General features: G+C 43.8%; 2 protein-coding genes across 2 annotated transcripts; both read right to left on the bottom strand.

Moving 5' to 3' along the window:
• Positions 1–4,811: 4,811 nt before the first annotated feature.
• On the bottom strand, positions 4,812–15,722 carry LOC119119610 (sodium/potassium-transporting ATPase subunit alpha-1). Its single transcript, XM_037246074.1, has 23 exons — positions 15,543–15,722; positions 11,304–11,417; positions 11,122–11,181; positions 10,219–10,320; positions 10,024–10,125; positions 9,839–9,952; positions 9,620–9,754; positions 9,435–9,552; positions 9,094–9,362; positions 8,720–9,028; positions 8,189–8,323; positions 7,924–8,119; positions 7,678–7,853; positions 7,463–7,599; positions 7,236–7,386; positions 6,990–7,158; positions 6,760–6,914; positions 6,565–6,688; positions 5,820–5,965; positions 5,615–5,745; positions 5,447–5,548; positions 5,277–5,368; positions 4,812–5,170 (listed from the first exon to the last, which is right to left on the bottom strand). The coding sequence occupies exons 1-23, from the start codon at positions 15,552–15,554 to the stop codon at positions 5,142–5,144; spliced, it is 3,078 nt and encodes a 1,025-aa protein (XP_037101969.1). The 5' UTR covers positions 15,555–15,722; the 3' UTR covers positions 4,812–5,141.
• A 2,076-nt stretch (positions 15,723–17,798) lies between these two features.
• On the bottom strand, positions 17,799–27,294 carry LOC119119611 (sodium/potassium-transporting ATPase subunit alpha-1). Its single transcript, XM_037246075.1, has 23 exons — positions 27,077–27,294; positions 26,723–26,833; positions 25,097–25,156; positions 24,376–24,477; positions 24,202–24,303; positions 24,011–24,124; positions 23,806–23,940; positions 23,602–23,719; positions 23,258–23,526; positions 22,884–23,192; positions 22,332–22,466; positions 21,995–22,187; positions 21,723–21,898; positions 21,522–21,658; positions 20,464–20,614; positions 20,218–20,386; positions 19,980–20,134; positions 19,769–19,892; positions 19,519–19,664; positions 19,298–19,428; positions 19,077–19,178; positions 18,850–18,941; positions 17,799–17,946 (listed from the first exon to the last, which is right to left on the bottom strand). Exons 1-23 carry the CDS (start codon positions 27,086–27,088, stop codon positions 17,918–17,920), a joined length of 3,072 nt encoding a protein of 1,023 aa, XP_037101970.1. The 5' UTR covers positions 27,089–27,294; the 3' UTR covers positions 17,799–17,917.

Raw genomic sequence — 27,294 nt, 5'->3', positions numbered from 1 at the left:
TTATTATTTATTTAATCTCTTCATATTTATTCTCTTCCTTTTTTTCATTATTGTTTAATCTATCTATCTATCTATCTATCTATCTATCTTGCTAGCTGGCTATAAAAATCTTGCACAATACAGAATTTACCATGGATTGTAATGTATAGCTATGATGTTTGAGGAAAAAAATCCATCTTAATTCATGAATATTATTAAATATGACTATATTATATTATATAACTATCCTCCACCGCACTAAGGTGATTGTTCAAGGAGTGTGACGCAAATTACAAGCAAGCTAAACCCAAGACATGTCTGCTACATATTCTTAATTATTTAACGGCTGCCAGAATGCTGGTTCAGACACAATTAGTGCCGCGAGCAACTGGAGGAGCACTCATAGCTCCCCGTAATAAAAAATTTCCCCCGTATTAGAAGTGGAGAAGAGTCATTATTGTACCCTCGCCCTCCCCTATGGCATCATCCACCAAGTCTGAACTTCATTTAATTTGTTATAATTAAAGTAGAACGTCTTCTCCAATCTCTGCTCTCAAGTGCTAATAATGAAGCAAGGGCAGAATAAAACAAACCGTCTCAAGAGTGAGATGTTGAGACGCGAGGGCCGCCTTGCGTCATCTCCTTGTTCCCCACAAGATCTCTTGAGAGTATGCAGTCTCAAATCTTAATTATGAGGGGGGCGCAACCATGTGTCTATGAAAAACAAATCCTCCATTACACAGGAGAGAACAGCTTCACCTGGTGCGACAGAACTAGGAATTCATTTTTCATCATAAACACATTCAATCAGTAACAAAACGAGACTTTTGTTTTAACATCGCTGAGACTGCACTACCATCTTCCAGCTTCCTGTTCCCAGATCTTCCCATGGCTTATCTGCTTTAGCCGCGGGGGCTGACATCGAGAAATGACGCGCAAATCTGATTTCAACGTGGTCGGGCAGGGCTCAGATGGCTGTTAAATCTCATTTTCCCACTAACGGCGGCGTCTTACCACGTTTAACTCGCAACCAAGAAGAGGGAGGCTTTTCTGTACTGAATGGTCTCAGTCATACTTATATCAGTAGAACCTTAAAATACTGCTTGGCCCAACTTTAGCATGTTGCTATGCTAATCACAAAGGTAAATCCTGAACATAATTACAGTAAAACACTTGATGATCACTTACATGTTCGTCGTGTTATCCTGTCGACTCAAATCCTCCACAAGCATATCAAGAGTTCCTGGAAACACACAGAAGAAATGTCAGTCGAGACCTGGCACAATAAAGAATGCCAATAGCCCAAAAGCTTAGCAGATTAGCAAGAAATTTGGCATTTTGGCAGTTTTTACAAGAGAGCAGAAGCTTTTCTGAGTGCAACATTAATATGCAAAGCTATAACTTCCTGTTTGTGTCAACTCATTCCCATTCTTACATGTCTAGGTTCTCTTTTGATTCAAAAAGAGGATTAAGAGTCCATCGAATTGAACCAAATTATTCCACTTATAATGTATTGATATGTATCAAATCGTCTTTTATTGGGAAATGTGCTTTCTCGGTGGCACTGTAGTTCCGCGTGCTTCCAACTTGGATCATTGCATTCTATTAGTTCACCACTAGATGGCATAAAATGATACACACTGTCCCTTTAAAAATCGAACCATCCATGAATCTTATTGAACCACATCTCTCGAGATATGTATCAAATTATCTTTTATTGGAACCATGCACACTCGTGATATACGTTTTCTCTCAATCCAAGTCATATGGAATAAACCACAAAAAAAAAAAAACACCCTGGGGTGGGTTGGTCGCCTGCTTAGAACTTAACAGTGCCTCGTTCCTCTTAGCATGGTTTGGTTAGTCAAAGTGCAAACTTCACTTAGCAGCTGCTGCCAACACATAGTGACTTCTGACAGGGGCCCCCAGGGGGCTCCATGGGCGGGGGGGGAGGGGCGCCTGCTGCAGCATAAAATATAGTGCTCAGTGCACTGATAAATGTTTATGCTACTTTATTTAGCTTTCAGTAAAATGCATAAAATCTCTGCCACTTGCTCACAAGCACACACAAACACACAAAAGATTATTCACAATTGCATGGGTTCCTCCGCTCTTGGACAAATTTTCTGGTTCATTCATTCCTCTTAGAAGTGACAAGGAGCATCTGTTCTAAGGGTCTGCCTCTAGCAAGAATGAAAACAAGAGTCACAAACTCATGGAAATGTACTTAATGTGTCACGATTGTTCGGCTGCGCTTCATCTAGCCGACAATATGCTCGGACCCTCACAGCAAATACACCACCACTGGCTCACACAGCTGCTCCAAACATACACGCGGACTTGCTTGCCCCTCCTGGTTATGGGATCATGTTCGACTCAGTTTGCCAGAAAATTTTAGCTCAGTCATGGTAAGCTTAAAGTGCAATGTGTCCTACTTCCCGGTTGTTTTAAATGCATTTGTGGTCAGAATCAACGCGGCTCTGGCACGACAGTCCGAGGCGTTCTCAACATCTGCCACTTGATCTTTCGGCAAACCAATGAATGAATTACAAGCTAAGGGCTGCTTGAAAGCTCATCTTGTGACGGATGGAGAGAGGGAATATAACAGTTTGACTGGGATAGCTTTGCAGCTGATGGCAGCCACTTTGAAGAATTAATTAGATTCTCGAGCAGACGCTTGCTTCAGCTGTGGCCCAGAACCGGCATAGTTTGAGAAAATAAATATTCTCTGACATGCACTCAGTGTTGAAGGATCTCGCACACTAAAGCTCAGCTGGTGTCTGTCTCCTATTAAAGGCGTTAGTAGATGTGAGGAAAGAATATTGAGGGCATAATGAATGATGGACAGGATGTTATAAAAATAGAAAAAAAATATTGTAGCAGTATTTTTTTGTCTTGTTACATCCAATATTATTAAGGTTTCTCATTTTGATTGTTATAGAATATTCATGACCGACAAGTGCTTTTTTTATTTTTTTTTAAATTCATATGTTCTACATGGGCCTATTATGGGTACAATGTTAGTGTTAGTAATGTCAGGTTCCAACTTCAAGTTGCTCTCAATCATGATTATTGTTAATAATATCCATCCATCCATCCATTTTCTGTACCGCTTAGTCCCTTGTTAATAATAATAATAATAAAATTTGTTGTTATTATTATAATTGGTTTGGATCACTTACCAGTTATTTCATTTAAATCAACATGTCATGCCAAACCGTATCATCATTCGCACCACAAATAAGTGATAATTTGAGCACAAAGTATTGTAGTAGCTAAACAGTGGATTTGCTTGAACACGACACTCGGGAGCATGCATGTCATCTACTTTTGGACATAGGCTACCTTTGGTCAGATTTGAGAACTCTCTCTGATTCCATCCATCCTGCGTTAGGCGTTTTCTCACCAGCTTATATGACATCTGTCACAACAAACTAAGCCTCTCCACACTGAGCGAGACCTCGTAGGCAACCCACAGACACTGGGGCCGGAGACAGCACGCAAGCATACGAGCCATGGGGTCATGGTTTGAGTTTGGAATAGATCTGAAGTGACAACAGCTAGTCCCAGAACTTTTCAGAACCACCTCGTATATAATCTTCTAAATACAAATAGTCATAAAAAGGATTTAATTGCAATATTAAAAAAATTATCTAGTGTAGTGCTGTAGCAATGCCACAAAGATAATATTGAGGCATATTACCGCAACGACAGTATTTGCAAGGGGCTGACACTGCGACCAGCAACACATCAAATACTTTACAGCCTTCTAATGAGCTCCCAGGCCATTTGAGTTCAAGCCAAATGGCTCTAGGATGTTTCTTTGGGATGAGAGACAGCTGTCAACATTCACTTGCGGGCCAATTACGATTCATTTTGAGAGCATTGCCTTGAATCTTTCTACAGTAACAAACTTAAACAACAACGGCCGACCTGGATACAACCAACAGCTGTGCCATAAATTCTGGTTTTAAAATTACAACAATGTTGATTTGATTGGCGCTCAGTTTCTCTCTGAGAAAGGGCAACTTGATATGCTGATGATTATGCTTGTAGTTTGCAGTAGTGTGGAACTGCACCTCCAAAAGCTGATGGCGTGTTTAATAGTATGACGCCTCTCATTTGCGTTTGGCATGCACGGTAAAGTGGGTTGTCAGTTTGTGCAACGTCACTGCACAGTCCAATCACAAGTTTAAATCACTTGACTCCTTACCTTTTTAGTGTTTATATTCAGATTTTCTCAGAAATATACTGCATGGTTGTCGGCAATTCTGTCAAAATGGGGCGACGGCGTCATTACTTCCTTCTTTCCAACCAAGTGACATTCGGGGTGATAAATTCGAGTCTCACGCCGCGTCCTCTACGAGCGCGAATCATCTTGAAATTACTTTGCAATTCAACCAATCACATATGGCCCCGCCCACCGCCCCATTGATTGGTAAGTTCCACGTTACCAATATTTGTTACGCACATGCATGTTACATGTTACCGTTCAGTGACTTTGATTGCACGTAATTTGCAGCGTCATGAAAAAAAAATCAATCCAAATGATTAATGAATGAATGCTGCCAATAATGCCATAGTTAAATATATCAAAAATATTATCCTTTGATTTTGGGAAGTTCTCAAGTGTGATTAAATAAATAAATTATTTATAATTTATTTATAAATAAATAAATAAATAAATAAATAAATAAATAAATAAATAAATAAAATGTTGTTTATATGTATGTATATATTCTTATCTTATTCTTAGTAGGAAAATGAATCAGGTGAAGCATGAACATGACCAAAAAAATGACAACAGTTCAATAACAAGAACAGGAAACATGTAGGACCTGACTCAAGCGTATTTTATTGAACATTGATAACTGTTAAAAACATGTATAAAATTGGTCCTGTTTCAGAAACAAGGCACGCATAGTCAGTCAAAGTTCAGTGTTCATGTCATTATTAGCATTTATCATATATCAGCACATTCCATCTCAGTGTGTCTATAATAGTAGTATCAAGCATTCACTAATATAAAAACATGTTCCAATAGGGGATTTTTTTTCTCCCCCCCACAGAGGTTAAAATTTTATTCCGAGCAGCAAGACAATATTCATGCAACGATGGGAGGGGTGGAGGAGAAAATAGGAGCTGACGGGCTCATGGGGTCTTCAATAGTAGGTCTCTTGTTCCACCCAACCTGGAAACACAGGAGGACATATTACCAGGTTGCAATGTCATAGTTTCTTCAACTTAACATGAGCTCGCAGAAGCAAAGATAAGCAAAGCACGGTTCCTCAGCTCACCTCCTGGGCTGCGTCTGATGATCAGCTTGCGGATTTCGTCATAGATAAAGATGAGCAGTGAGTATGGGAAGGCGCAGAACCACCAGTTGACCCTGGAACAAACAAGCACAAGGAAATCAGATACTGCGTTGCGAGGCGGGAACGTCGTGAGTCTCTGGCATCCCGTTCACCTGAGAGGGTACATTCTTAGAGCCACATCCATGCCGGGGCAGTAGGAGAGTAAGGCAGCCAGGGCAGTCTCCTCAAACAGCCCAAAGATCAAGATCTTGTTCCTGTATAATGTAAATGAAGATGGACGTGATGTTCAAGTCGTTTCTTTCTTTAAGTATTCCACTAACCTCATTCCCTGCTGGAAGACAGAGTTCCTCCTGGTCTTGCAGATGATCAGATCAGCCCACTGTACGATGACAATGCTGGCAAAGAAGGCGGTGTGGCAGGTGAACTCGACGATCTTTCTCTGCTCGTACGTCTACACATACACACAGGCAGCAAAATGACGACGGGGAATGTCGGAGGTCACCGTGCGAATGTGATTGGACGTACCCATTGCTGCCCGTAACTGTCTTCCAGATCGTTGCAGTACTTATTGTCCCAGGACACGCGGATGCCCAACAATGTGCGAGGCAGAAAGCCATTCTCGGCCAAGATGACAAAGTAGGTGAAGAAACCCGCAAGGGCCTGGATCATGCCTGCGAGCGTTGACATGATTGGAGAACGACGACCTCATTGTCACGATGGCGACAGAGCGTAAAACTAAATTCGAGATCAATACCTAATTTCATTAAGCCATTAGTCTGGAGTTCATTAGAACAAATTTAGACAAAACATTTGTCATTCTACAGATAACCAAGTCAATGGATCCATTATGACGTTAGGCTGAAAACAATCCTAAATCCTCCAGTCGATAAATTACGAGATACCAACGAGATGAAGAACAGTGGACTTGTAATATTTGTCCATTTGGGGAAATTGTTTAAACATGAAAATGCACTAAATGATTTTCATAAAATAATGTGATGGTTCCACAGTCCTATTGTGTGTTTGTATTTATTTTTTTATAGTTTAGGCCACTCAGTCAAGCAGGTCAAACCTATTCCTGGCTTCATTACGGAACATAACACTGACGTCTCATAACTCAAACGCATGGTTCTCTTTCAGCGTGGGTTTATTCCTGGTTTATGTTTCACGCCTATTTATCTCTGAAGACCTAGATACTTAACCACCAGAAAAAAAATCTCACAAGGACACAGTAGAGAACTCACAATGGTAACCTTAGTTTGACATTTACCGATCTGTCCGTAGGCGATGCTGATGAGTCGCTCGTTCACCAGTTTGTCAGTTTTGGGATTTCTGGGTTGCCTCTTCATGATGTCGCTCTCAGCTGCTTCGTAAGCCAGTGAGATAGCAGGAACCTGAAAGGCGGTATACGATATTTAGCGATGCAAAGTCACAGACACGACACCGCTTGATGTCAGACACCCACCATGTCAGTTCCCAGGTCGATACAAAGGATGGTGACGGTACCCAGAGGTAGAGGGATGCTGGCGATAATGAAGAGGAGGAAGGGGGTGATCTCAGGAATGTTACTGGTCAGAGTGTAAGCGATGGACTTCTTCAAGTTGTCAAAGATCAAACGCCCTAATGAGTAGGACAAGCACACGTCAATGGCGCTAATAAAAATGTTTGGCACAAACAGTTCAGAGGCAACATTACCTTCTTCAACTCCAGTTACGATGGAAGCAAAGTTGTCATCCAGCAGGATCATGTCTGCCGCCTGCTTGGAGACGTCCGATCCGGCAATCCCCATGGCGACACCGATGTCGGCCTTCTTCAGAGCCGGAGAGTCGTTGACGCCGTCGCCGGTCACGGCAACGATGGCTCCCTGTATGGCGACGAGCGATCGACAGGAGCTGTTAGTACCTTAGCGAGAATTGTTATGCGTACGACTGATTGTCCGACCTGTCGCTGGCAGCCCTCCACAATGATTAGCTTCTGTTGCGGGGAGGTTCTGGCAAAGACAATCTCGGTGTGGTACTTCAGGATGTCATCAAGCTGCTCTGAGCTCAAGTCTTTTAGGTCTCCACCATGGACAACACAAGCTTTAGCATCCCTGTAGCAAAGTTTAGGTCACTTTCATCTCAGTTGTGATTGAAAAGATGACAACCTTCATTTCCCTCAATCAGTACCTCGGGTTGACTTCATTGATTGGAATGTTGAGACGCGCAGCAATGTCCTCCACAGTCTCATTGCCTTCAGAAATGATGCCGACGCCCTTAGCGATGGCCTTAGCTGTGATTGGATGATCCCCCGTCACCATGATCACCTGAAATAAAAGCCTTTAGTTAACTTTGAATTATATCGAGAAAACTTTATCGGTAGTAAGTGGGCAATAAAAGCGAACCTTGATTCCAGCGCTCCTGCATTTGCCGACGGCATCGGGCACAGCTGCTCGAGGCGGGTCGATCATGGATATGAGGCCGATGAAGCACAGCTTCTCAGTGGGGAAGTTGACCTCCTCAGTGTCGAAAGCAAAGCCTTCCGGGAACTGCTCATCGGGCAAATTATAATGGCAGAAACCTACAAAAAAAAAATAGTCATGAGTCTTTCAACTGCACGATGAGTTGAACAAACTTCTACTGATCCTTACCGAGCACTCTCTCTCCCAAACCTCCCAATTCGAGGTAAGCATTCTGGAAGGCGTCCTTCATCTCGTCATCCAGAGGTTGCTCTTTGCCCTGGATCATGATGGCAGAGCAACGGTCCAAAATCCTCTCAGGGGCACCTTTCATAACCAGCAGATGGCTGGACTCATTTTCAGTTGCGATATTCTTGTGGATGGAAAGCTGGGAAACAAACGTGTCACCGTTCAGGCTCTTCTAATCTTCTAATTGTCATCCTTTTTCGGACGGTACCTGGTACTTGTTGGTGGAGTTGAAAGGAATCTCTGCAATCTTGCTATTTTTCTCTCTCATCTCTTGGACGGATCCACAGCAGAGCTCAATACATTTCAGAAGGGCAGACTCTGAAGCATCACCAGCAACATCTCTCTAGAGGAAAAAACATTGAGCACCTCCTGTTAGGCCCGACTGCAAGCCGTTCAGTTTTCCTTTCGGAAAGGCTAGACGTCTGTAAAGAAAGGAAATTGCCTATGGGCTTATTTCTTTACTGTCTTATCCACCAGGAAGAATGAAAGTAGCAAACACATGGTTGGAGTACTAATCTTAGATCTGTTATGAGACAGAAGTGAAGCCAAGAAAAATAAGCAGTGGCGAGAACATTGTTTGCTACGCTAAGTCGGCAGTTCTAAATTAGTATCTCTTAATTGGCGCCAAAATAAAAGAGCAAGCTGTGTATATTTGTCGGAGAATATAATTAGTATATCCCTCATGAATAGGCATCATTGATATGTTGCCATTTTGAGAAAGCTAACAATGAAATGAAACCTTTAGGATGGGAATGTTGCTCTGCTCTGCCAGGAAGACGGCACGGTTACAGAGTCCGGCGATTCTGGCCAGGGCACCCCAGGTGGCGGAGCTCTTGTCAAAGGATGTCCCGCTTTGGTTCTCAGTCGTGTCCGCCTCGTGGATCTGGTTGTCGAACCACATGTGGGCAACCGTCATCCTGTTTTGGGTCAAGGTGCCGGTCTTGTCTGAGCAGATGGTGGAGGTGGAGCCCAGCGTCTCGACGGCTTCCAAATTCTTCACCAAGCAGTTCTTCTTGGCCATACGCTTGGCAGTCAGAGTCAGACATACCTAAAGACGAGAAGTCGATTAGATGCTGAGAGCCCACTGAGGTCGGGCAAAGGCTTGGGACTCACAGTGACGGTAGCCAGGAGACCCTCCGGCACGTTGGCCACGATGATGCCGATGAGGAAGATGACGGCTTCCAACCACGAGTAGCCCAGAATGAGAGATAGGACAAAGAAGGACACGCCCAGGAAGACGGCAACGCCAGTGATGAGTTGGATGAAGTGCTCAATCTCAATGGAGATGGGAGTGCGCCCAACTTCGAGTCCTGACGCAAGCGTGGCAATGCGACCCATGACGGTCCGGTCACCGGTGCTGATCACAATGCCTCGAGCAGTTCCTGTCGAGGTTAACAAAGTTCAAGTTTTCGTGCTTTGGAGCGTTTATTGCTTGACGTAACCTTCCGACATACCTTCGACACAGTTGGTGGAGAAGAAAGCAATGTTCCTGGTCTCTAACGGGTTCTCATTGGAGAAATCTGGAGTACGTGTCTGCGGCTCCGATTCCCCCGTCAGAGAAGAGTTGTCCACCTGAGAATCATCACATTGCCTGTGAATGATGAGTTAATTCCACGTTTCTGCTGTCTTTCTTTTTTACCTTGCAGCCATGGGCGGAAATGATTCGCAGGTCGGCGGGAATGCGGTCACCGCCTTTCACCTCGACTAAATCGCCGACGACGACTTCTTCTGCGTTAATGCTTTTCTTTTCACCATCGCGGACAACCAGCGCTTGCTTTCAGACACACATGACGGACGCAGTCAATTATGGAAGATTCAAGAGAGACAGTGGAAAATAAGACGTGAAATAAAAAGCCACCTGAGGGACCAGGTTTTTGAAGGAGTCCATGATCTTTGAGCTCTTGGCCTCTTGATAGTAGGAGAAGCAACCAGTGATGATGACCACAGCAGAGAGCACAACACCCAAGTACAACTGAAAAATATTTTTGACATCAAGACTTCCACACCACAACAACAATAGAAATGCTTTCATGCTTTCATTACATTATCATTGGCCGGGTCATCCTCCATGGCGGCCTGGATACCGTAAGCCAGGAAGCAAAGGATGGCCCCGGTCCACAGGAGCATGGAGAAACCTCCAAACATCTGCATGAAGCCAAGTAATTAAAAAAAATGGATGCACTAATTTTTAACTAAACTAGGACGTAACGTCCAAGCGCGTTTGGAGCAAGCTGTTACCTGTTTACAGAACTTGACCCACTCTGGGGTGGTGGGGGGAGGTGTGAGGGCATTGGGACCATCTCGGGCCAGATTCTCAGCCGCCTTAGCATTAGTCAAACCCTAATGAGGCACGAAGACAAGTTAAGTTAAAAAGCGTCACTATGCTTCGTCCTCTCCTGTAAACAACCATAAAGAGCTCAGAACTAGCTCACTGTGACCACACACTTTTATGTCCAGGGAGACCAAAGATGATTTACCAAGCGACAGAAAAGGGTCATCCCCTTCATGAGCGCAGAGAGAAATGTAGCGGGATAAAATAGGGTCACCCAAAAAAAAATAAAAATCAGGGCAGAGGGTATTTTCTATGGCTAATAAATTATTCATGATTCATTAGCATTGCACACACATGCAGAGCCTGAAGACCCCACGTTTAAAGGCACTGATTAACTATTCTGCTTGATCTTCACTGCATGAGCCGGAGAACATTTGCATGAACAAAAGCTCTAGCTGGGCCGCACACAATTAGGCAGGCTGGTGGTCGGGATGCATAAATGTAAATTGTCCCAAATGTGAAATTAGTTTTAGATTAATGTTGCATAGTAATAAATAAAAATAAAAATAAAATAAAAAAATATGTATATCCATCCATAATAAATAAATAAATAAATAAATATGTGTTTGTTTTATGTGAGACGCATGCAAAAGCAGGTGTCAACACAGTTGATGCACTAGAGTCGGTAATCTTGTGCCGCATCACTCAGTGTGATGAAGAACCCTTCAGCAATTTTTCACTCCATCATTTAGGTGGCAGGACCTGCCGTGGTTTTATGGCTTTATCCTTTCCTTAGCTCAGGGACATAACAATGTCGTCGAAGCAGAGGAGGTGCAACTTGAAATCAAGTGGAAGGTCGCACATCTTACATTGCTCAAATCTGTTCCATATTTACGATTCAGCTCATCCAGAGTCAGCTTGTGATCATCCTGCAAACACAAAAAAATACGGCTTTTTTGTTGGCTGAAAACGTTCCAAATGGTCTTGGCCGGTGAGGACGGAGTCTCCATAGAAACTGTCCAGAGATTCCTTGGCTCAATTACACACTCACCATGTCCACTTCCTTTTTGAGTTCATCCATGTCTTTCTCCTTCTTCTTGCCCTTTCCCTTCTTCTTGCCTCCCTGCTCGGAGGTGGCCGCCAGCTCATACTGCTCTCGTCCTTCCTGGAAACACAAAGGGACGAAAGAGTGTGTAAGCGACTTGCCACAAAGCAGAAGACATCAAGAAGACATCAAGACTGGGGCTGAGCGTGAGCCTGTGGTGCATGCAGGTGATGTCACTCTTAATTTGAAATCCACCTATCGGACACTTTGCAGTCGCTACAGCAATATCACGACAAGCCAACGCCAATTAGCAGTTAAGGCTCATCTATAATTCAAAGGGGATGAGAGGCACTAGCACGTTAGCCGGGAAAGTGCACGTGACTGCTTACATACCATTTGTCCACCTAGCGAAGCATTCACCTTCCTTGCGATATTTTGCATTCGGGTTTTCACACTAAATCCCGCACACGTCCTTGGTCATGGAAATATGTAAACTAATAATGTTTCCAAAAGTTTCCCAGGGAGTTGTTGGAACAGAGTGTGTGATCTCAGCACATGTTATTATTGCATGAACCCTAACCCCCCCACTTCACCCCCCGGTTAGCTAAGCTGGGAAAACACTGGTTCTGCATCACTACGGTCAGATTTTAGCCTCTGGACATGGAAAGGGCCCTCAGGGGCCATCTGGCTTTGGATAAATAATCCCACAGCAGTTCAGATGCTGAAGCTGGTTGATTTCTAACAGGTTCAGTGTCCACAAAAATTGATTTGCCTGAATAAAAGTAGTTATAGTCAGTGATGTTGAGAAATAGATAATTCCCTTTGGACATCACGGGCCAAATCAAAGTCATGGTTTTTTTTCCCTTTGAGGGATCTTCTGGCGGCATGTGAATTTTTTTTCAAATTCTTTATTATTTACTTTTCTAACAACAAATGTAAATCAAAATAAAAAAAAATCATGCAACACAAATCAACGTGTTTGGCAAAAAAAGAATTCTTGCAAAGTGAACAAAAACTGCAATTTTGATGCAGATCTTCTGCCAACCTGAAAAGAACCATGAAGTAAAAACACCATTCATTTTAATGGGTCACAATAAATGATGTGGTGGGCTGGATACGGCCCGCTGGCCATGTGTTTGCCACCGGTGCTTTTACAAGGATGAATGATGCCTTATAGAAAAGTATTTATTAGAAAAAAAAGAGAAAAACATTATAGATTTGCGCATTTGTCTCGGAGGGAAATAAAATGACTTTTTTTAACCCGTGTGCAATATTTGCTCACTTTCTGGACATTTTTCTTATTAATGAGCGCATCATTTTGAGAAAAAAAAGCATTTAGTCAAATTTATCACATATCTTATCAAATACATCTTTATTTAGAAAGCGCTTTCTTGACAGCATTCAACGGAACAAAGTACTTTATAAAAACAATAACAACAACAAAAAAAACTCACATGGCAATCATACAAACAAAATAACAATCAGAATTCCCATGAATGGACCTTACTGACATCAGATACCTGAGCTGTTCATTCAGCTGTGCTGAACAATGTGCGCGAACACGCCAACATGCACGCGCTCCTGGTACTTTGCCCGGTTGCCATCGGTGACCAAAGCCACACCTCCGGAGAGATGTGAATGGCCAAGTCCGCCACATGTGTTAACCCCTCCCCCTTCCACTGCCCCTCAGCCACAAAGTATAAATGCTGAGAAGAAAGACAAGTGCACTGAGTTTTGACACTCACCTCACGTCCCGTGCAACTTTCACTACCGTGCATTCAAAACAAAAGAGGCCGGATGAATCAATGGTCCTTGTTGTTGGACAGGGAGCTAGCTTGACGGCAACGAGATTTACATTACCCGAGCTTTCAAACCAGCCACGATGTACCTTGGAAACCAACCTCCAAAATCTGCTTGGCATCAGCCGGCATTTCATTGACGGTCAAGGAGTATGAATGAAGCAAAGAAATAACGGTCCCCTTTTCCCACGCTTTTTCCAACTCACTCTTGCTTGAGAGAGAAGGGAAAGTCAGAGCGGGGCGGCACGTAGGACACAGCAGGAGGGCACTGAGGAGTGTGTGGACAGTCACAGATGAGAAAAAAAAAAGTTCTGCTGAATTTACAATGACTGCAAAGTGGAAGGAATGTTAAACCCCCTGGGGAGTTGTGGGGGTGGACTGATCAGGTAGAAAAAGAATGAAAAACAATGGAAGTAATCGTGTAGTTAGGGTGTCCGTTCGAACGAGACTAAATGCGGGATCAGTGGCGAAAAACAACAAGCGCTCAGCCATTCGATGGGCCGTAATGTCTTCAAATTGAATCAAAGCCGCTTTTCGGTCCAATAAGAGCCTCAAAGATTAAAGTCAAGAGCGTAGAATCTTGTGGAGTCGCTCCACACCGTGCGGCCAACTTTATCTTGCGGGAAGGCTTTCTGCAGTGAGGAACATTGTGTCCAGTCATCCAGAAAAGTACAAGGAAGGTCAGAGGTCACCAATGTCTGCTCAAAAACACACTTCTCGTTGATGGGCTGCGACATGCTGGTCATAGAATAGCCAGATGAAGATTCGGATGAAACAAAAGGCGCTCGACAATCTTTAAGTGATTATTTCCAAGGCTCTTGTATGGTGCACATGTTTGTGATGTTGAAAATGACATCTCCACAAAAGAACAACAGCGCATCTCAATCAAAGGCACTTGTGATGATCCAAGAGAGAGCCGACGCCATATGAGCATCTTAATTGCAGCTTGTCGCAGTAGAGTGAGATAATGCATTCAACTTCTGAAGAAAAGGACTTTAAAAAAAAAGGGGAATGAAAATTCTGACAAAGAAGTTTGACATTTTCATTTGTTTCTTATTTATAAAAACAGTCTTTATGATTTGACACTAATAATGACCTGAGGGGATAAACTAAATAAAACCGCCGTCTTCTGCCTCTAATTTGATGTTATCGGTTTGAATTTGTATTTTTTTGTAAAGCCGCGATTGTGTGACAAAGACATGAGGTCAAGCTGATTTGTTGTTTTTCCTCAGGCGTGGTGGTTTCTTGTAAATCCAATCTCATGTTCATCAAGTCAAAATGACAATTTTAAAATAAACCATGTTATCTGCATTTCAGCTCTCAGCCCATTTTTCAAATAAACAAATCTCAACAGCGCGCATAAAATCAAAGTAGGGCAGCCCTTTTATCGGATCTTTCCGTGGAGGCAATGCGGTAACTGGTTGTCTCCTTACATCGCCGCCCACTCCTCATCAACTCCTTCTCAGCTCATCTGTTTATTACAACTTGAGGCAGATGTGGGGAAGCAAAAGAAAAAGCTCAGACGAGTATCATCTCCAACATGGAGAAGCCCTAGAAACAACAATCCTCTCCTCTGGCTCTGACCACCTGCCTCTTCACACCAGGAGAGCCGAGCGGCGCCGATCATCTCTTCCACGTGCGGCGGCTATTTGAGAAAAGCGAGGGGAAGAGACTGTGGGGATGAGGATGGGGGGGCAGGGTTTGCCTTTCACCAACTATGGGAACCAAGAAAAAATACGAGCAGCTATTGGCCAAGATCGGAGCGAATACAGATTTGCAGGAGCATCATGCAGAGACACCAGGAAGAAGAAAAGGGAGGGGAGGCTTAAAGACGCCAATCTGGTCGAGAGCTCCCCTTGTTTTCTCTCCTCGAGCAGCTCCACATCCCTCGGGCTGAATCGATAATGAGTGTTAGTGGTGCGCAGCGTGGTGGGGTGTGGCAGAGCCCGACACTTCCACAGCAACTTCATCAAAAACAATGTTGAGCAAACAGGTAGAGTCCATTGCTTCCCTCTCAGTGGAAATCAAATCTCAACAACGTCATTTTGTGAAGATGTGCACTGGTAAAGTATCTCAGATGCGCAGATGGGACTTTATATAAAGTTGTGCAATAAAAAGGTAAGCACGTCCCTCCCATTAGAAAACAACAGCTGCCCCAAATGTGCAACGCTTAAAGAATCAGAATATTTCTGGCCCGGAGAAATAAATAGAGCCAAAGTTGCTCAGCATCAGTATTCAGCCACATCACGTTATGCAACATGCGCTTCGTGATGCAAACTTATGTTAAACGCTGCGAGGCGATGAAAACAACAAGGAAATGTTTGGACACAAAAAATCAACAAGATTGTCGTTCGACTAATTGCAACATCGGCGTTAATTGATAACCACTTGTTTGAATGCATCTTTTGGATTCAGGGGAGAAAAAAAAAAGATGTGCACTACTCACTCCTCTTCCCATGGCTGATGAGACGAATCTTCCCTCTTAAATAAAAATTCACAAGGAGAAATCCACCTTAAAATAAAATTCAGTGAAACACATTAAAATAAATTAAAATAATGCAATTTTCCCCCCAAATGCTCTGCACGTGTTGCTCCTCTCTGCGAGCTCGAAAGCGGCCGCGCTCAATGTCCCATACTTATAGACGGCGTTCCTTCCATTGTGACGTCATACTCCTTGCCATGACAACCCCACGGATGAGGGCGGGGCGTCCTCATTTATTGGGCGTTTTTCTTGCTCTAATCTATCTCTATCTATCCATATCCTTTTTTTTTCCAGCTTGCCTTGCAATCAGAATAGACCTTATTTATCATGGATGGGGAAAACAATGCACTCAAGTTGAAGTCATTCACATTATTTTTTTTTTTGGTATGTATTTGCAAACACATGTAATATATGTAAAAATATGTTTAGAGTCATCGTGTGCGCACCTACCACACACAGCGACTGATTCATCCACACCTCAACCGGCCTGACAGCTGGTGTGCATGGCGCTTTGCGTGCAGCCAGCTTGCTTGTTTCCAAATTCTCATTCACACGTTGATGAGCAATTTTCTCTTTTGTGACACGAAAAAGTGGCATCGAACGGAATTTGGCATAGACACACACAGGCACGCACACACGGGCTGGCCCCTTTTGGATGTGGGGCCCACTTGGCATATCCACGGTTCTCCTCTCTTGACAAGTGGAGCCCCTGCTCATTGTTTCTTCAAACAGGATTCTCTGGCTCGCTGCCTCCGTTGGGAGAGCTATGCTGGCTCCAGTATGTTCAGTCCACTTTTGTCACCTTTGCTGAGATGCAATTGGTTAGAGATTAAAACACACTGCAGCCAATACCGCTGACAAACCATGCAAGCCTTGCGGGCCATTTCTTGTTGCCTTGATCCGGAGAGCGCGCGCGCGCACAGTAGCCCACTGTCCAGCTTTTTCTGAAACGGACTGTGTTTCTGATACGTCGCCGTGGACTTCACAATGAAGCTTAGGACACTGGAAACTTAAAACTTTCCAAATCACTAAATGACCAAACAAAAGCCTGAAGGCACAGATTGGTGCCCAGCAGCAGTTCTGTGCGCGTGCGCGTGTTTGTGAGCTCTTATTTTCGTTTTGCGTTCGCATCCTCGCATGTGCGATCGGTGTCGATTGCGTGTTGTTAGTTTTGCTCTATAAATAGCACAGATTTTATTTAGATGTTGGAAGGAGAGAGTCTGAAAGGGGGGGGCTCTCAAATGAGTTGCCATAGCAACAGGCACGTTCTGGTGCTTGTGAACGGAGGATGAAGGCATGATAATGTCGACCTGCTCGCTCTCTCTCCTTTTCTCTCCACTCCCCCTAGTTGAATTGTTTACTGGCATGAGGATTTGTCAGACATATTTGTAGCAAAGCATCAACAAAAACACATCCACAGCCAAACTGAGGCCATTATTTTTCTTCCATCCTTCTTGTTTTTTTTTTTTATGTTTCTTTTATGGCACAGACTACTAAAATGTTGCCTCAGGGGGTTGTCTGGCACCACTAAGCATCATTGTTGAGTCTCCTCAGTTATTCACCGTTAGGCTACAAACTTCTACTAAAACCGACACCGTTACTTTTTCAGAATCTTGAATTCGAATATTTCTATTTGGATCTAGGGGTGAATTTTTGTCACTATATTATAAAAAAAACGACCATTTAACGGCACATGCCAATCAGGGCCTTTCATAACTGATTACAAAAACGATCACTCTTCCCTTATTATAATTATTATTATTCTCTGGACTCTCAAGTTGCAATAATGTCCCTGTCAGTGTGCATGAACTTACAAAACCTACACAGACAAGAGTGAAGGGTCCTTAATAATGACCAAGGTAAACACAGAGTCGATGGCTGCGCCTCAGTTCATTTTCACTGAGGGCCTCGTTGCGTCAATGTTCAACAGTGTGACCCTTTTGCAAACACAGGCTCTTGAGATAATGGACACACACTCACACACAATGCTCTGACATGCCCACTCTTACTCTTTCTGGTCGTGCTAGATAACGCTGACACGATTAACAGATGGAATGATTAGTGGACTAGCAGAATCTCACTCTGTTAATGTTTCGTTTAAATACTCTCCTTGTTTGCTGAGCTCTAACTTTGCGTACAATTCCAGGAGGTCGTAAATCCTTTTGCTGGTGTCAGATCAAGCACAAATAAAAGCAAAAATAAATCTCAAGTAGCCTTGTGTTACATAATAGTCGGGTGTTGTTTATTGACATGTAATCAAGAAATTAATTTATTGATGGAATCTGTGTGGTGCCTCAAACTAGTATGTAACATGGCAGTACATAACGTCCAACGCTGGCTCAGTAGTATGTCTCCTGCTCCACCCAACCTGGAAATCAAAAGAGACACAATTAGCCTCTTTCCAGAGAGCCGTTTGGAGAGTATTCTCCATGGATGCACGATCATTATCGACCAGGTAATTACGGGGCTGAGATTCGGAATTGTGACGTCATATCAATAAATCTGATCACATTATAGCAAAAGCAGATTAATAAAAAAAAAAAGAAGTTATTTCCTTCAGGCGTGCATAAAGTACAGCTACCTAGTACGTTATCGATTTTCATACGTGTCTTGAAAAGCAATTCAACAGTTTGGAAAAAAAATGATTGTGCACTCCTGGTTTGTAAATAAAAAAAAAAATAGACTGTTCATATCAGCATCATCTTATTGTGAATGTGGCAGCCATTACTGTTACAGTCCAGAAAAGATTACCGGATGTTGCGTGAATCCCTGAGTTAATGATGTCATCCTCGAGTTGGGAAAAAAAAAAAAAAAAAATTGTTGAGCCTCTTACATAGCAAACATTTTAACCTGTATGAATGTTAAGCTGTGCCAGAAATGCTTTGGGTGCAATTGTGACAGTCACATTGTTCAACATGGATGGGCAGCACTCACCCATGTGTGTTGCAAGGCTCAGATGGAGCACACACACAAACACACACACTCAAATTGTGTATAGAAACACAGCTCCATCCTCCTAAGCCCGCACACAGGTTCTGCCCGCATACAGGTTCTACGAGTTTTGCTCAGGCGGTGGGTAGATTCAAGCATCAACAATGGCTGAGTTGAGAGTTCAAATCCCACAAGGACCCCACCATCTGCCACGGCTCGCTGACCCGCATTGAGGCATTGAATGATATAAATGCATGCGCATATTGGGTCAGCCTCGTTCTGAATGCCGATGTCAGACCAGTAGGAAAAGTAGCAGATAGAAGAGGATAAATAGTCTTACCGCCTGGGTTGCGTCTGAGAATGTATCTTCTTGCCTCATCGTAGAGGAAGATAAGCAGTGAATAGGGGAAGGCGCAGAACCACCAAGTTGGCCTGAGGTCATGGAACAAGAAGTTAGTTTGAATGGATGGATGGATGGATGGATGGATGGATGGATGGATGGATGGATGGATGGATGGATGGATGGATGGATGGATGGATGGACAATGATTGTGCATATTTACTCACTTGAGTGGGTACATTCTTAGGGCAACGTCCATGCCAGGGCAGTATGACAGGAAAGCAGCCAGGGCTGTCTCTTCAAACAGTCCGAAGATAAGGATGCGGTTCCTAAGATCAAAAACAATCAACAGTTATTTCCCATGTCTATGTCTAATTTTGTGCTGTTGATGCGACAGTTTTTTTTCCAGATGAAACATCTTGGTTTCATCACACCACCATGAACGTACTTCATGCCTTGCTGCAGGATGGAGTTCCTCCTTGTCTTGCAGATGATCAAATCGGCCCACTGCACAATGACGATACTTGCGAAAAAGGCCGTGTGGCAGGTGAACTCGACAATCTTCCTACGCTCATATGTCTAGATAAAAAAATCAAATTAAAAAAATCTTTAGCCTCTTTCCGACCACATTTGTCATCTTAGGCTCCGCCTTCTATGAGAACCACTGACCCATTGCTGCCCATAGCTGTCCTCCAGGTCATTTACAAATTTGTCGTCCCAAAGAACTCGAATGCCCAGTAAGTCCATAGGCAGGAAGCCGTTTTCGGCTAAGATCACAAAGTATGTGAAGAAGCCCGCTGTGGCTTGCATCATACCTAGTGGAGGATCAAGAGGACTCAACTTTAGAACTGCGATAAAAACCACTGCAGGTGAGCTTCCTGTCTGGGACGGGCAAGATGAACATTCATAATAAATGTACCGATTTGTCCATAGGCAATGCTGATGAGCCTCTCATTCACCAGTTTGTCTGTTTTGGGGTTTCTGGGCTGCCTCTTCATGATATCGCTCTCGGCTTCTTCGTAAGCCAGTGAGATAGCCGGAACCTGTTAGGTTGGAAACAATGTTACTTATCTGGGCACAAACGCCACGGAATTGTGACCAAAGCTGACCAAAAGATATTCGACACCCACCATGTCAGTTCCCAGGTCGATACAGAGGATGGTGACGGTTCCCAGAGGTAGAGGGATATTGGCAATGATAAAGAGGAGGAAAGGCGAAATCTCAGGGATGTTGCTGGTTAGTGTGTAGGCGATGGACTTCTTCAAGTTGTCAAAGATCAGGCGGCCTGACCAAAGGAATACAAGCACAAATATGACTCGATAAGATTAAATTTAATGTAGGTAGGTTGTCTTAAAAACGCCACAGTACCTTCTTCAACTCCAGTAACAATGGAAGCAAAGTTGTCATCCAGCAGGATCATGTCAGCCGCCTGCTTGGAGACGTCCGATCCGGCAATCCCCATGGCGACGCCAATGTCGGCTTTTTTCAGAGCCGGAGAGTCGTTGACGCCGTCACCGGTCACGGCAACGATGGCTCCCTGTATGGCGACGAGCGAACGACAGGAGCGGTCAGCACCTTGGCGAGAATTGTTATGCATACGACTGAATGTCTGACCTGTCGCTGGCAACCCTCCACAATGATTAGCTTCTGTTGCGGTGAGGTTCTGGCAAAGACAATTTCGGTGTGGTGCTTGAGGATGTCATCCAGCTGCTCTGAGGTCATATCCTTCAGCTCACCACCATGGACAACACAGGCTTTAGCATCCCTGAACAGGAAGTCAAAGTAGTTTTAGTTGACATCCTAGTTTGGTTCAGTTAACCACAATACTCATGTTTCCATTTTATAGGTTTGGACCATAATCTATGTGAATTTTCCAGCCCATTTTCACTGGCTGACAAAGAATTGTCTTTTCTGTATCGTCAATGGGAAACGAGTGGACGCAGAAGAAAACAAAAAAATGGAGGTTGACGTTGAAGCACAAAGAATGAGTGACAGATCTTCCATTTGGGGACCATTAAGGAAAGAGAAGAATCAAAACTAGACCTTTACAAAAATTTGGGACAATATGGGGAAGAAAAAACTGAATGGGGGAAAAAAAACTTGTGAGCAACCCCAAAAACATTGACGCTGAATCACTTTGTACTCTTGAGTGGCAGTTGTGGTGTTTTATCTCACTGACGTAAGCCTCTTTTGCTAAGACCAAGGTTTCAGATCTTTTCAGCGGCTGTCCCGCGTCTCAGATAGCTAAACAAAATGGCCGTTGAAGTCGGCCCAGCATTTCGCCAGCTTCTGAGATCGTATCAGATTCGCAACAGAGGTGCCGGGTTTTGTGTCCTTCTTTGGAGCGTTCTCTGAAAGGGACACAATGACTAAAAGCCAGCTCACCTCAGATGAGCCAACTTACTGGAAAAGCAGGCTACAAATCTTTACGATAAAATATTTTGTTCGTACCGAGGGCAGCGAAGTTAGGAATTTGAGAGACACAAGCGGAATGAAATAATGTGTTTGTGAACGTGAAGATTTATTTGTCTGCCATGACTCAGGGGCAGAAGCATTTATGCTGAGTGCAGTGCAGACAGTGATTTAAAGATCAGCTTAAGCAAGATGATGTATTTGAATGCCGTGAGGATTTCCAAATGCCAACGGTCACAAGGTCTGAGGTAGGTACAAACCTGGGGTTGACCTCAGCTATCGGAACGTTCAAGCGAGCCGCAATATCTTCAACTGTCTCATTGCCTTCAGAGATGATGCCCACACCCTTAGCAATGGCCTTGGCTGTGATTGGATGATCGCCTGTTACCATGATAACCTTTGGGAGGAGAGAAAGGTATGGTCATTGATAGAATGAAAGACAATTGGTTGGTAAGTTTTACCTTGATACCGGCGCTTCTGCATTTTCCAACAGCATCTGGCACGGCGGCACGAGGAGGATCGATCATGGACATGAGGCCGATGAAGCACAACTTCTCAGTAGGAAAGTTGACCTCCTCTGTGTCAAACGCAAAGCCTTCTGGGAACTGGTCATCGGGCAAACTGAAATGGCAGAAACCTAAAAAAAAGGTTGATGTGGATTTTTAATTGAACATACTGGAGGTGTTTTTGGACTGATAGAGAACTTTAGGATTTTGATCTACCAAGGACTTACCGAGCACTCTCTCTCCAAGTCCTCCTAGCTCAACGTAGGCATTCTGGAAAGCGTCTTTCATTTCCTCATCCAGTGTCTGCTCTTTGCCGTGCATCATGATGGTGGAGCAGCGATCCAAAATTCTCTCTGGAGCACCCTTCATGACTAGCAGATGTTTGCTCTCTCCAGGGGTTGAGTTCTTATGGATGGAGAGCTGTAAATCGAGTCAGGTAAACACATTTAAAGCTCGAGTGAGAAGTTCACAAAGACACAAGAAATGGCTTCATAAAGATATAAAGACTCCATCCACTAGGGGGCGTAGGTGAGTAGCTCATGGGCACTTTTCTTTGCTGTTTACCTGGTACTTGTTGGTGGAGTTGAAGGGGATTTCAGCAACCTTTTGGTATTTGTCTCGCATACTTTTGACTGATCCACAGCACAACTCAATGCATTTGAGCAGAGCAGCCTCCGAGGCATCTCCAGCCACGTCCCTCTGTCAATCGAAAGTAGTCAGATCAGTGAACACGTTACAAGCACCATGGGGTTCTTCTGCACAGTTTGGTGGCGCTCATTAAAGAATTGATCTGCATATCTGCCAAGTAGCAAAAGTTATTTATGAAAGCATTTCAAGCTTTCATGAAAATTTGTTGCACAGTTGATTTGTGGTGGGGTTTTTATTTGCTAGCTCATACTGCGGAGAAACTCACGGAGTCATTTGAATTTCATCAAAACCTTCATATGAATGGATTGGGGACATGTCTTCTCAACCAATTAATTAAGCATGACATAATAAGAAAGCATATTTTTTTGTCTCGTATCATTGGTCAACTATTCAGTTTTTGTTGCAGCTGTGAACTAAACCAAAACGTTCAGGATCTGACAAAGTGATGAAACCAAAACAAGTTAATACCTTTAGGATGGGAATGTTGCTCTGCTCTGCCAGGAAGACAGCACGGTTACAGAGTCCGGCGATTCTGGCCAGGGCAGCCCAGGACTCAGAGCTCCTGTCAAAAGATGTCCCGCTCTGGTTCTCAGTCGTGTCCGCCTCGTGGATCTGGTTGTCGAACCACATGTGGGCAACCGTCATCCTGTTTTGGGTCAAGGTGCCAGTCTTGTCTGAGCAGATGGTGGAGGTGGAGCCCAGAGTCTCGACGGCTTCCAGATTCTTCACCAAGCAGTTCTTCTTGGCCATACGCTTGGCAGTCAAAGTCAGACATACCTGGAGACGAGAAGCCGATTAGATGCTGAGAGCCCACTGAGGTCAGGCAAAGAATTGGGACTCACAGTGACGGTAGCCAGGAGACCCTCCGGCACGTTGGCCACGATGATGCCAATGAGGAAGATGACGGCTTCCAGCCACCCGTACCCGAGAATGAGGGATAGGACGAAAAAAGACACACCCAGGAAAACAGCCACGCCAGTGATGATGTGGATGAAATGCTCAATCTCGACGGCAATGGGAGTTTTGCCGCCTTCTAGACTTGACGCCAAGGTGGCAATGCGACCCATGACGGTGCGGTCTCCGGTGTTGATGACGATTCCTTTGGCCGTGCCTGAACAAAGATTTTCAAAAGTCATGCAACGTTCTCAAAATGAATAACTTACTGGTGGTTTATCAGAAGCGAGACCTTCAATGCAGTTGGTAGAGAAGAAAGCAATATTCCTGGTCTCCAGTGGGTTGTCATTAGAGAAGTCTGGAGTACGGGTCTGTGGCTCGGATTCACCGGTCAAAGAGGAGTTGTCCACCTGGATGGGCGAAACAAACCAAATTACGTTGGCTGCTCCCAAGTAGCATGCCAAACAAATGTCTGTTTCCAGAGATGAAGAATAACCTTGCAACCCTGGGCAGAGATGATTCGCAGATCCGCCGGAATCCTGTCTCCACCTTTAACCTCCACCAAGTCTCCCGCCACCACCTCCTCTGCGTTTATGTTGTTCTTTTCTCCGTCACGGATAACCAAGGCTTGCTACAAACCAGTTGATATTTAGAGGCAAGTCACTTCATGATTAATCTGATGTGGATTAGCTAAAACTCACCTGTGGGACCAGATTTTTGAAAGACTCCATGATCTTGGAGCTCTTGGCCTCTTGGTAGTAGGAGAAGCAACCGGTGATGATGACGACGGCAGAAAGCACAACACCCAGGTACAACTACAAGAACAAGAATGGTTTCAACAAAGAGTGTCCCAAAAAAAACATGGCTGTCACACTCACAAAGACTCTTTTACGTTATCATTGGCGGGTTCATCTTCGGACGCTGCCTGGATGCCGTAAGCAAGGAAGCAGAGGATGGCTCCAATCCAGAGAAGCATTGAGAAACCTCCAAAAAGCTGGCAAGGAGATTTTCACAATGAACACAGTGGTCAAATGGTGAACGCCGAATTCATGTGAATTTATTTTACCTGTCGACAGAACTTCACCCACTCGGGGGTAGTGGGTGGTGGCGTCAGAGCGTTCGGACCATCCCGGAGAAGGATCTCCTTTGCTCTGGAGGAGGTCAGACCCTAAATACAATCGTAAGAATAAGAAAGAATACATGAAGCAAACGAGTGAGTATATGCAAGCTGGGGAGATAGAACATTCATGCTCGGTTGATTTAAAAAAAAAAAAATGCGTCAAGTATTATAGAAGGTGCTGTGTCCAAAATTACATGTGTGAAAGTGGCAAGGAGAGAGAGGTTGTGTTATTCCGGAGCAGAATGTACTCAGACTATCAGTCAAGGTCATGTTTTTGTAGTAAAGCAAAAAAAAAAGTGGGAGTTGACAAAGTCATTGAGAATGAAGACTTTGTTTAGGGGAAAACGGAGACCGATCAAGTTTCAGTAGGTAATCAACATGAGTTCAGTGTCTGCTCTATGTGAGGTTGTATTGTGCCTAGTCATCAGATCCTATTCAATCACTGCCAGGTCACCCTTAAGCTAAACTGAAATTTGTTTGACAAAATTCATCAAGAAATTGCTCAATTGAAAGCAGCCATGTACATGAAGATGTAAATGACTCTTCCCTACACGGATACATAATGATCAAGTCTAATAATTTGTCAATCTATTTTTCACCGCTATATTAATTTAATTTAATTTAATTTAATTTAATTACAACTATCCATGACACGTTTGAAACTTACCCTGGCCAGGTCGGTTCCGTACTTCCTATGAAGCTCATCCAAGGTGAGCTTGTGATCATCCTAGAGAAGAAGAGGCACAATGAAATTTTCAGTTAGAAAGAAGAGAAAAACCAACCGTCATGTCTCCAAGAGGGAACTCAAAGACGAAAATGAGGATTATGGATCGACAGAATTCAATACAATTTGAAGATGAGTCCATCAATAAAAGTGTCTGCTGCAAATTGAAAAGTCTAAGCTGCAAGAAGCCAGAAAAGGTCATCTGAAGAATATCAGCTGCTCTGAAAGATTGCTTGTGTACATTTAACAATAACCGCGTGGTTTATGGACTGTTTCACGTGTTGACTTAGTAAAAGTGATGTAACCAAGTGCGATACGAATGAACAAGAAGAAACTATGACGCTCATGCATGCATGCGCCTACGCAGAATGTGTTTCAACGCCCACCAGGAAAAACCAAAATAAAATTTACATGATGAACTACCGGTTCTGTATCTGACTCTGACTTCCAAATTCGACGGGCATTCAAATATCTTCAAGCAGGACTAAAAAGTCCAACTCAGCCTGGCCTCCGTTTCAGACATTGTTGGATATGTCAAGAAAGACATAATCATTAACAACTTCATCATTGTTTCACTACTTCTGCCATTGTTTCTTGACTTCCACAAAGATCGGGAGGATCGGACGTGACGCCACGCTGTTGATACAGTTGTTATGGTACCGCGATGTCCTACGAGGACTTTGAGACACACCGAAGCTCATAATCATTAATATTTCACCCAAAGAGCCAATTTATGACCTTTTATGTTACCGACGAAGCAATTTGTAACCTTTTGTTGCTCTTTCAATAACGATCGCCGGTAACAATGGAACAGTGCGTCCGGAAGTTGATCTTAACAAGCACTCATCAGCGTGACCTTGTCAAAGTCAGACAAGACAATTGAACAAACATGAATTAAACAAATAGTTTTAACACTTTCTTATCTGATTGGGAGTTGGACTGTTAAAAGTTTACATTCATTAGATAGTTTTGACAAACGACTACATCTTGACCTGACCTAGTTGAAGGACATTGTCGTATCTGAAGGTCACAATGTCCTTCATTGTTCCAAAGACAAATAGAAGATTTGCAAAGCTCCTCCTACCTAGCAAATAGTCTACTAAGGCTGCTGAATGGCGAACGCAACTTCTCTCTCATTTTCTTCTTGAGAAAATTTGAAAGCATATTCATACTGGGGGGGAAACAAAAGGCTAAAATGTCCATTTTGTGCAACAACACTGAGCAGCAACACTTTAATTCACACAAGTTTGCACTTCTGTGGCAAAAAAGGCGCCCATGACGGCTATTCCTGCTTCCTTCTGAGAAGGTTTAATAACTCACAGCGCGAAATGACTAACACATGACGGCGCCTGTGTCCGTTAGCAAAAGCAGCTCTTGTGAAATTGAGGGCACACAGCCTCCTTTCATGTGACGCGAGGTCAAAACCGAGTGTTTGTCCGGGCCGCGGCGCTTACTAACCAATGGCAGCCGACGGTGGCGTGACAGAGCCTAAGTCGGGTCATGCGTCCAAGGCGGTCTTGCTTTACGGGTTCACAAACATTTTTCCGGCTATTTACGTGGAGAACTTACCAGATCCACTTCTTTCTTTAGGTCATCCATATCCTTTTTTTCTTTCGCCTTCTTGTCTTTCTTGCTGTTGCCATCAGACGTGGCGGCCAGTTTGTACTCATCTTTCCCTCTCTGGATCAAAAAGATAAGAAGGACAAAATGAGTCTTTCTATAAGTGAGGTGAAAAAAAGTCTGCCTCTTTGTTACTCAAACAAACTCAAACAAACACGTGCTAATTATTTCTTAAATGTCAGTCAGTCAGCAAGTACTGTGGAAAGACTCGCATGACTGTAAGCAAAATTTAGCCTCAACTTCATCTCAAAGTGAACCGCAAGACTTCAACAAAACTAGGCCAAAACAAGTTCCAATACTTACTCCCAGCCCCATGCTTGCAGTGTCAGTCCGAGAGCAGCCAATCCAATTGTCTTTAACTTTAACTTGCCTACTCCGCCTCTCTCTCTCTCTCTCTCTCTCTCTCTCGCTCTCTCTCTCACACACACACACACTCTCCCTCTTCTCTCTCTCTCCCTCTCTGCAAGCCTGACGTATTCCTCCCTTGCCCAAGCAGAGAAGATAGGCGGCTTCAAATTAGC

Source organism: Syngnathus acus, chromosome 2, assembly GCF_901709675.1.
Source record: "Syngnathus acus chromosome 2, fSynAcu1.2, whole genome shotgun sequence".
In the NCBI taxonomy this organism is placed as follows: domain Eukaryota; kingdom Metazoa; phylum Chordata; class Actinopteri; order Syngnathiformes; family Syngnathidae; genus Syngnathus; species Syngnathus acus.
Note: the sequence above shows the minus strand (reverse complement) of the source record. Positions and strands in the feature narration are given on the sequence as shown.

Bases quoted from the DNA above. Each gene is read 5' to 3' on its own strand.
- LOC119119610 (XM_037246074.1), bottom strand. The intron at 7,159-7,235 runs GTCGGACAATCA...GTCGCCATACAG, and splicing joins TGGAGGGCTGCCAGCGACAG to GGAGCCATCGTTGCCGTGAC. The intron at 6,689-6,759 runs GTGGGTGTCTGA...ACCGCCTTTCAG, and splicing joins TCGACCTGGGAACTGACATG to GTTCCTGCTATCTCACTGGC.
- LOC119119611 (XM_037246075.1), bottom strand. The intron at 23,527-23,601 runs GTCTCGCTTCTG...ATCTTTGTTCAG, and splicing joins CTCTACCAACTGCATTGAAG to GCACGGCCAAAGGAATCGTC. The intron at 19,893-19,979 runs GTGGGTGTCGAA...CCAACCTAACAG, and splicing joins TCGACCTGGGAACTGACATG to GTTCCGGCTATCTCACTGGC.